This window comes from Aptenodytes forsteri, unplaced genomic scaffold, assembly GCF_000699145.1.
Source record: "Aptenodytes forsteri isolate BGI_AS27 unplaced genomic scaffold, ASM69914v1 Scaffold54, whole genome shotgun sequence".
Taxonomy (NCBI): domain Eukaryota; kingdom Metazoa; phylum Chordata; class Aves; order Sphenisciformes; family Spheniscidae; genus Aptenodytes; species Aptenodytes forsteri.
Window position 1 is genome coordinate 6,312,085 of NW_008796044.1, and position 10,921 is coordinate 6,323,005.

The window sequence follows — 10,921 nt, forward strand, 5'->3', positions numbered from 1 at the left end:
TTAGTGGGCACGGTGGTGTTGGGTCGACGGTTGGACTCGATGATCTTAGAGGTCTTTTCCAACCTTAATGATTCTATGATTCTATGAAAAACCCAACACTCATCTTTAAAGGAAGGTGTATCCTGTTTAACTTGGCAAACACACATATTGCATATAATTTAAAGGTAAATACTCATGTATCTTACACGAACTACATAATACATAGCAATGCATGTGCTCAACACCAAAAATAATTTTGGGGAAAGGTTTAGGAATGGCATGGAAAATCCTGAGAAACTTTTCAACAGTACTTTCACTTACTGCAATTTGGTCCCTTCCAAACAAAAAACATTTAAAAACAGTTATAATCAAACACAAACAACTTTCATCAGCTTAACAGAGTGCTACTAGTCAGCCAAACTACTGCATGAGACATTGATCTCAGTCCTTCTCTCATGAAATGAATAATAGCAGCTTACACAGCAGTAGAATACACCCCCTTGTGCGGACTTGTAGAGGAACTTTCTCTGGTAGAAGAGAAACAATGTTTAAAGTAATGGTGTTCTACCTTCCCCTTGGAGTGGATTCATATAGGCTGCTACAGTAACTAGGGTTACACCGGGCAATGTGTTAAAGCAGTGTTACTTAATTATATGCCCATATAATTTACAAGTTAGTTTACAAGTCCCAGATGAATTAGGTAGTATATGGGCTTAGTAAAAGAAAGAAATGGAAATCAAAAGGGGCAAGTAAAACTCTCAATCTTCTTTTCAACTTGCTTATCAAGGTGGTTTTTTTCCCACCGTAGTTCAGTCATAAGGCAAAAAAACCCAACTTCTTCACTGCTCAGTCTTTCACCAGCTAAGAAAGAAAAACAAAGTGACAGTTTTGTCCTTCTGAAAAAATTTTCTTTCCACTTCCATATGAGTAATCTCCCTCCCCAACATGTATGCAACAGTAATTGACTGATTGCCTATTTCCTCACAAAATCAAACATAATCCAAGTTGTAAGTAACAGTTCTGGCTACCCTATCCAAATAGGACACTTTTTGTCCCTATCTTTGCCCCTTTATTATTTCATTAAACACAAATTTGAATATAGATGTACTGTACTCCACTTCAGATTCCAAAAGGACAGTGACCTCCTAGACATTTCTTCACCTGCAGCAGCAGACTTCTTCAGCAACAATAAAAAGAATTATTTAACATCTAATTGACACTCTGCAAACAACTAATATTAAACCCAAATACTCAGTGAAGAATCCTAAGCAACAGATATGATGTCAGATATTTTAAAACAAGTGTAATATAATAACATGCAAAATCCTCTGTTAAATAATAAGATTTAGTACTTGTAATTGGAAGTCTAATGTTTCAGCTGAATACCAACTATTATTTGATTATTGATTTTATTGCTTTTTCCAGGTACCCTGACATTCAATACAACTTCTTCTCCCGAAACACAGGTGACCATCAGTAAATAGTAAATATGGTTTTCAGAGGTGCTGCCCAAATACTTCCAGCTCCCATTTTCTGATGCAAGGAAATACAGTTGCTGTGCTCATCCCATATGAAAATCAAGCTGGGTGTGATCTGATAGAGACAACCAAAGCTACAAAATGTTAAAGAACTATTGACAAGCTAAAAGGAATTTGAAAGATTTGGTTTACTTGGAAATTTCCAGGAAATATCTGTATACTATATTTTCTTGCTGTTCTCTTTATGTAAGACTTAAAACACTCATCTTTCATAGTTCTAACATTTTTAATTCATATTAAACATATTCCTGTCACATAGAATCATAGAATGGTTTGGGTTGGAAGGGACCTTAAAGTTCATCTAGTCCAACCCCCCAGCCATAGGCAGGGACACCTTCCCCTAGACCAGGTTGCTCAAAGCCCCATCCAACCTGGCCTTGAACACTCCCAGGGATGGGGCATCCACAACTTCCCTGGGCAACCTGTTCCAGTGCCTCACCACCCTCACAGTAAAGAATTTCTTCCTTATACCCAATCTAAATCTACTCCTTTTCAGTTTAAAACCATTACCTCTTGTCCTATCACTACATGCCCTTGTAAAAAGTCCCTCTCCAGCTTTCTTGTAGACCCCCTTCAGGTACTGAAAGGCTGCTCTAAGGTCTCCCTGACATATTTGACTAATACTTATTGCCTTGCTTATTTGTCACAAACATTCCAAGGAGCTTTCTCACAAACAGCATTCTTAAATAATTAAAGGAGACTGAATAGAAATTAATGGATCAAGATGATGTATTCATAGATAAAATAATTGTATTTGTACCTTAATTTAAAAACAAAAAAACAAGAAAAGACAGTATTTGCATGGGTAAGAACAGAAGAGTCAGGCAATGCCAACAGTAAGTTTGCACACAAATCTTTTGTCCCTTAATATGTATTTGTTTAGATAGCGTTTAAGTACCTGATTGCATTTTTCAGTAGCGTATCATTCATTCTTCATACCTTCAGCCATACAAATTTCTCCATTTCCGAGGAGATCTTCTGAAACTCACTTACATACAAAATATTCATAAGATATATTGCATTACTTGAAATATAATTCGTGATCATTTAATCACACTGCAATTTTATTTTGCCAACTGGAATGTCTGAGACTTAGAGCTACAGAGTGTTTGGCTTTTGATAAATTAACCATTTTTTCATTTCCATTTATTCCCTTAATACTTTTCAGACAGAAATCTAGAAATCTCTCCCATAGGTGTCCCAAAGTAATGAGAGAGAACTAGAGCTTAGAATGTAAATTCTTACACAATCTTAGTTACAAATAGCCCCTTTCATCCTAAAGAATACCTAAATGTCCATGAATAACACACAGGATTCATTAAATTAGACATTCTTGACTGGAACTCAGGAGCTAAGGAAGGAGGACATAGATCCTAAGAAGCTGGTTTATATTGCTCGAGATATAAAGCGACATCAAATCTTGCAGAACCTGCCATTTTTACAAGTGATCTCTGGGTGATTCAGAAGTATCCTAGTGATTCTAAAAAACATCATTATTGTGGCTTGATGCAGTACCTGTCACAAGATAAAAAGAGGACATGATGGCAGGAAATTAAAGCCAAAAAGAAGCTTCTAAACCTTCATCTCAGATGGGAAAGTCACTAAAACCCAACCCTGTTCCAGAGCAGAATTTAACACATTTCAACCACAACTTAATACTTAAGGCTACTGCATTCAATTTAACTGGGAAAAAAAACCAACCAACAAAAAACCCCAACAAACAAACCACACCACCACAGAAAAGAAAATATCCAAGTCATCAAGACTAATGTCTTAACTCTTAGGAGAAGTACCAGGAGAACTTCAGTTGCTTGTTTTACATTTCAAGTCAAAGACAGTACCTCCAGGAACACTCCAAGGGCTACTCCCCAATCCCTATTCTGGAACAGCTTCCTTGAAGGAATGATTTTCTTCATTCTTGGACAATTACTTTAAAAATACAGAGAGACAAAAGTGAGTTTAGTCCTAGAGCAGAGCTTCAGGTTCAAAGAAAGCCATTCAAAGGATGAAACCTCAAGCTAAGGCTACGTAACATACCGGTATTAGCAATGACTGGCCCTTACAACAAATCCTGGAATTGTTTCTTCTGCTATGCAAAGTAAAAGAAATAACTCAGTTAGCAATTAGAACTGGCACAACTGCAGGGCTCTCCACACTGACAGCTGTGGCACCAATAAGCATCAAGGGCATTTCTACTAGTGCTAGGGCAGCTTGAAGAGATTATGCCACAGCAGCAAGGGTATCTGCGAAGGATAGTCACAGTTAAAAACTGCACTATGAAAATTACAGGTTGCATGGCAAGGCCTCACTTTGGAAAGCCTTATTCAATCAGAACAGAGTATCCATAAAGGGAATTGTTCTGTAATGGTTTCTGTGAGCAAACTCTTCTGTTACGTGAGCCATTACTCAGTGTAGGATACTGATTTAGCACTGATTCAGGGAAAGACTGTTACTGACTCAACTAGTAAATCACTTGAGTATTCTGTAAGGATCTCCTACTCAAATTCAGGTAAGGCCCAGTCCTGCTTGCCACATCAGGACCATATTTCAATGAGTAACTGACACATACTGTGCCGTAAACTTCACTGCAAAACGTGTAAATAAGGACTGAAAAAAATTATACTCAAAGTTTTCTCTTCAATCTACAACTGAAGGGGTAAAGATTTAGAGAATACAGAACAGGTATCTTTTAACTAATTACTGGTAGAATATCAAAGGAGGTGGTATCATCACAGATCATTAAGGAGGAAAGGAGCTGGAATCTAACAACCACAGGGGAGATCTTTAGAAGATTGACAGTGTAAATTCTTAAATTAACATGGGAGACAAAACTAAACAACCTCTTTGCTAAATTAAGCTTTCAGCAACCCTATGGATTCTGAAAGCCATGACTGTGTTTTAGAGCAGTAAGTTATACCTAAAGATAAAGGAATCTGGAGAACTACAGCAGAATTTCACAACTAAATGTCTACATAAGACAACTAAATGTCTGGCAAGACACAGTTGCTTTTCCATCCCCTATCAAACCCAGGGAGCTTGATTAGGAATATTTAGACACTTTGAGAACACGCATGACTTTCCTATAAATTTATCATCTTGAAACTGAAATATAAGTTTTTACTTGCAAAAATCCGCAATTGTGAATGGACGCGTGATCAAGGTGCCAAAGCCGCAGCCACATGTGGTAGGAAGGAGCATATACAAATATTCATGACAAGTGAGAAAACTGTAACATACACATTTTAATTTAAGTCACAAAATTAGAAATAACTGACCATATCCAAATATACAGAGACTTGCATTTTCACAGAGAAGAATAACATTGTATAGACTAGTTGAAGCAAATGGCTTCCTTTACATTAGATTTTTTATACAGCCTTATATTTATGCTAAAACACCATGAGACTGGCTAAAAGATCATCTAAAACTTGACTAATAATATATCCTATTCTGTTCACTACAAATCATAGACAGGGAGATCTTTAAACAGGCAGAAAGAAAGAAAAAAAAAGATTAACATCTGAAGGAAACCAGTTTTCAGTTTCCCTAGATCTTAAAATCAGTAACACAGACCCCAAGTATGCTGCTCTTGGCACTAACAGAGTCATCCAAAGAGAATACACTAGCTACAGTTCTGCTCTTTGCAAAACACAGAAGATGCAAAACACATTCTTTTAGAACAGGGAAATTAAACTTTCCTAAAACCATCAAGGAAAATTAATCAAAAATTGTTGAGGAAGAACACTTCTATAAGTAATACTCAGTCTGTTTAAAGAATGTATATAAGTAATTTGATTCCTGAATAGAGTCAGAAATTGCATTATGTTTCATGTAAGCCCTGAAAACATAAATATTGTTTTATCTACAAAATTATTCAGAGAGCCTAAGGCCTTTACGCTTTCAAAAACACTTAGTCTTCGCACTCAAAATTAAGACAAAATTAAGCTAGATGCCTCAACAGATTGATCACTTACTGCCCAAACAGACACTTGTTAACATTTGTAGAACCTTCCTTACCTCTTGAGAATATGGCAGGGGAGGGGGGAAACAACAGATTGATCACTTACTGCCCAAACAGACACTTGTTAACATTTGTAGAACCTTCCTTACCTCTTGAGAATATGGCAGTACAGGTGATAATCACAATTTCAATGTTTAAATTGTGAAACTAGAGTACCCGTATAGTCAAAAGGACAGATGGTATTCCGAGATCACTTCAGAGTTAGCTTAGCATCCCTTTCTGAACCACTGTCCTGAGAGCGATTACTTTCTTTACTAACAGAGCTCCTGAACTGGCCATTTAATCTAGGCACTTAAATTAGGTCACGTAAGTACCTTCCTCTATACCTAAACCACTATTGAAAATGAACTGTAAGTCATTTAGACCCACGTCAATCAATTACCGTCTCCCAGACTGAATCCAGCTGGTCTATCAGAGGAGGGGAATGGAAGAAGTACTTCCCTGCCTGCCACTTTTGATGAAGAGGTGGTCAGATGGGCTGCCAGCCCATCATGAGGTTTGTAGCTCCAGCAAGAATGAACTGGAGTATTTCACACCTGACTCAGACACAAGGCAGCTCATGTGCCGACAGAATGGTGTCATAACCCAACAGCCTCTTGTAGGTACACTGATACATCTCTGGCCTACAGCACTATGAAGGCTGAATTGTCCTGACAATACTTTTGAAAAGGATACCCTGCAAACTCTGCTCTTTGATGTCTTGGTCACATTTAGACTAATTTTGATTTACTCAGTCTCCAAGACTCAATAAAATTGCTTGATCTAGCTGGGCACTCCAAAATTGTATCATATAAATGAATGAATTCATTCCACACCCAGAACTTTTAATGCTGATAATAAGTAACTGTGGAAGACGACTAGCGTATATGTGTGGGAAAAGGACTAGCACTTGATCTACTAAGAATTAGTTATAATCAATAAGTTAATCATTTAACAACAATGATCACGGTTTGAGACACACTATAGACCTAGTTTTTAGTGCATTATGAATTTATTTTTATTTATTTATACTAAAATAATGAAAGATCTTCTATTAAAAGACCATTATAACGTATGCATGCAAAACTAGAGATAAGGTTTTAGATGCCAAAATATGAAACAGTAATAGTATTAGCAATTTTGCATCTTCAAAGTTGTTTTATTTTATCTGAATGGAAAAATATGTGGAGATATAGTGTGGATACCACCAGTACCTACAGATGCACACATTTCAGAAGACAGCAGAAATCAGTCAGATTACAAGATAAGACAAGAAGTAGTTTCACACTCACATTTCTTTAAAATTATAAAATAAGTGTGAGACATGTCAGCAGTGAGCTAATGCTGGTGCTTCGCCCCAAGGGCTCACTTACAGTAGCAATTTTTTTTTAAGCAACCCCAACTATGGTAATTGATTTAAATCAATTCTCCATATGGACATTAGGTAAAGCCCCAAGCGTTGACTTCATCTCCTGTTCACAAGAAATTTAGCATATAATTAACTTTTCAAATTGCAGGGTAGACTTCTGGGGCGTGTGTGCATGCAGTGAGATTTTACAAATCCTTTAATGATCATCCATAAATCTAACAAAATGAGCTCTACATTCACATGGCTACAAAAATCAGTTACCAAACATTACGGGAATGACTGATTTTCTCCTCCCATACCAATTTTCTGTAATAAATCAATAATGAAGTTTCAAAACAGCTTAAATGTAATTAACAATTGTTTTAAGAGCATTACTTTCCTAACTTGTTATAGAAGCAGTAAGTCTGCAGCATACAATCAAGACCCAATCTTTACTTTGTTTGTTTGCTTATATTCCTCTGCATTGCTTACATACATCAGCTTTCATTGGTTACACTTTTACTTTTTAAATAGGAAAGCCTTGAAAATTTCACAACAATAAGCAGATCATGCCTTGCAAACACTGAATAATGTTAAAATGGATTTATTAACACAGCATAAAACTGTGGTCCCTAAACCCTGACTTGTGGAAGTTTTTGAGAGACCCTCAGACCTTCCTCAGGGTCACGGGAAATTGTTGTCACTATAGCAGTCACAGGAAGCTATTACCACTATGATTCAGACTGACGCAGGAAGAAAAGTATGATGTTTCCTGTAGTACACTATTTCTCGGTGTTGTTGCTGAAGAGCCAGCAAAAGACTAGAGCTATTGGATGTATATAAACCACAATCCCTTTAATGTGTGGAGTCACAAAGTCTCAGCAAGGTTGTTAGAACTTCAAATTGTAAACCTCTAATCTAGAATTCTTATGTCCCAGTCTAGATATTAGGAAAAATATCTACTATCCTACCAAGACACTATAAATAGTCCCTATAAATCCACACACTCGTTCAGAGCTTTCATATGCCTACAGTAAGAAAGATCAGTTGCAGCATGAACAGGCATAGTGAACTTAAATACATATCCAGCTAGCTTGGATACCAGTAACACCACAAATTCCAGCTACTAGGCAATTACCAGGGTGCAGCCCATTCTGGAGACTGCTATCACAGTTTCACTGTTATTGGTAGCTAAATTAGCTTCAAGGAAGCTGAATATTTGTAGATGTGCTGCAATCATGCACTTTGGCTTCACCGCAACCCTGATTATACGCCGGTTATGTATATTGTTCCATTACAACCTTGCATTTTGTGTTGGCTCTTTCATGGTAGCGCACTTTCACAGAACTTGATGCCCAGAGAATGATATTACCACTATACATCATCTTAAACTACACTCACCCTAACCCAATGCACTTATTAACTGAAACACACATACAGGCTGTGACTATTCACAGACTTCAAGATTTTCTATTCATAGTTAGGTCAGTGCAATAATACATTTTGGTCATGACAGAACAAATCAGTATCACTAATACTGAGCAGCACAGGCCTTTAAACAATCAAGTGTGCCAGACCCGATCCTTATCGCGTCCCAGCTTACACACACAGAAACAATTCTTTTACCTGCGTATACCCATGCATACAGATACAATCATATCTACTTCTTACAGGCATCATGCAACCATATCACATCTGTTCACTCACTCACCCAAACTTACTACAAGTTCTTTAGCTACCCAGCCTGCCAATATGCTGTTAACACATCTTCATAGAGCTTTACATTTTTCCTGCCTTCAAATTCATCATTTTATTCCCTCCAATTGTATCAGTTCCTCCCTTGAATTCATAGTTTCTCCCTTCTACTTCTGTCCTTTCTGCCACTTGCTGAAGACACAGAAACTCATTTTGATCTACAGAAAGTGTGTTAGTGCAATTTGTTTCATTAACTTCATTCATTTTATTTTGGCAGTTTCTAAAAGTTCCAGGATAGAAACAAGGCCCCAACTATGCCAATCACTATGCAAACCAGCCACAGAAAGACAAACCCTATCTTAAAGAGATTACAGGCTAGATTTAAAATAAACAAAAATTAAATGCTGAACAAAGGAATTTGGGATGGAAAAAAAATTCTATAGCGAGTGCTTTTTTGTTAAGCTTACAAGTTTCATCCTGCATCTACGTGCCTACTGTTAGTATACTTTCATTTAAGGGTTACCTATGGTAGCATATTTCTGTTGGCCATTAGAGTAGTATATAAATGCCCTTATTTATCTCTTTTTAAAAGCACATATAACACCTTTCAACATGCAAATGATACTGCAAAAGAGCTGTTTACATTCTATTTTAAGACCCCCTAGTAGTTTAAACTGCTTGGGTCAAGCACATAATCTCCTCTGTTATTGCAATGAAACAATTCAGAGTGTTAACAAGCCATACACCCAGATTTGTTTCCTATGCTTAGCATAAGGATTGCTGGGGACTCCAGTAGATGTAAAAGATGACAGTTAGCATTTTAATGGTAACTGTCTGCCATAAGCAACACCTGCTGAAAAGCAAGGTGGATTTCAGCAAGCATTAACCTCGCTGAAGTTTTACAAGAGGAAATCTTCCATTTTACGCCCATCCTCTACATAAGTCTGAACTTAACATAACAAAAAGCCTGCTGGGCTGAGCTATGGGATCTTAATGTCCCATCAGCTCAAGGGCTGAGTAGTCTCTTTGTATTAGTTGGTAATTTCTTGTAGGCTCAGAATTTACTGCCATCCTTCTATACCATGGCACAGCAGCACCACAGAAATGAACTGTGGCTAACTAAACTGACCGGCTAGCACAATTAAAATCACCAACCATACAAAGTATCTACACAAGCCATGCTGTTTTATAGTAAGGACCATGACAGTTCTGGCCTCCCCTGCATGAAAGCTGTCTGGCAACTTTGCTTTTGCAAACTTCTATCTGAGTGCAAGTGTTTGTAAGGTTTTGAAATATACTACTATGTCTCCTGAGTAAAAAATAAAAAATAATTAAAAAAAAAAAAAAGAATGTGACAATACATACTCCTGTACCCTGCCAGCCCTTCTAGCTAACGTCATGCCTTTTCCAAAAAAAAAAAAATAAAAAAAAAAAAAAGAATGTGACAATACATACTCCTGTACCCTGCCAGCCCTTCTAGCTAACGTCATGCCTTTTCCCCACAATATTAGTCTTGGAATGAACAAATAGATTACTGCTAGTGTAAGACAGTAATAAGGAAAACAGCATTCGAACAGATGATCATACCTCTAACGTGCAGAACAGTCCTGTGCATGCAGAGTATGGTTTGGTCTGCTGTTGAAATAGAGTTGGAGTACCTCCAAGCACAGTGAAATTCTTTGCGTAGGAGAGCAATGTAAAAACAATTCTGGTGTTATGTATGAGCTACCTTCACTAATATGTTTCTTTAATCTGTCCAAGGACTCATCTGAATAAGGTAAAAAGTTTCTGGGAAACAAATCTTCATTTTCTACATCGTATGTTATCATAATCACACAGAACAAAAATGAGAGGAAAGAACAGCAGAATCCTCCTTCCACTCCTATGACCTATTTCTTTTACACCAGGCTTCTTCAAGATGAGAACTCTTTACGAACCATTTGCAACTCCTGTGAACCTTCCAGAACCACTATTGCATTCTCCTTGGCAGAACATACAGAAAAACCTGAAATCTCAGATCTGAATTAAAACTGAAATCCTTGCACAGGGGTAGCTTTGAAACGAAGGTAACTCAGTAGCAACACAAATCTTCTCGTTATTCTCCAGAATTCTGGCAAAGAACTTATTCAGCCTTAGGGCTGCCTAGACAGTTGCCATCTTTCAAAGCATTATGGCCTCAGGATAAGGAACACAGATCTTTTACAAATATGGTCTAACAAAATTGTTTCAAAATGATTTAGGATGTAATATTAATGGTAGGTAGTTTTGGAAAAGCTTACCAAATCTGATTTCTTTTAAGCCACAGATCATATGCTGAATCCATCTGCTGTTTCTCTTTGATACAGACTGACAAAGCTGCAA

The 10,921-nt window shown here is 37.2% G+C and overlaps 1 protein-coding gene across 1 annotated transcript in view; it reads right to left on the reverse strand.

The window, feature by feature from the left end:
- The window catches only part of FABP6 (fatty acid binding protein 6), a 47,832-nt gene extending 36,911 nt beyond the window's left edge, over window positions 1–10,921 (reverse strand). Inside the window, exon 1 of the mRNA XM_009285725.2 lies at window positions 10,840–10,921. Coding sequence (XP_009284000.1) covers window positions 10,840–10,870 — 31 coding nt within the window. The 5' untranslated portion in view covers window positions 10,871–10,921. The remainder of the gene's footprint in view (window positions 1–10,839) is intronic.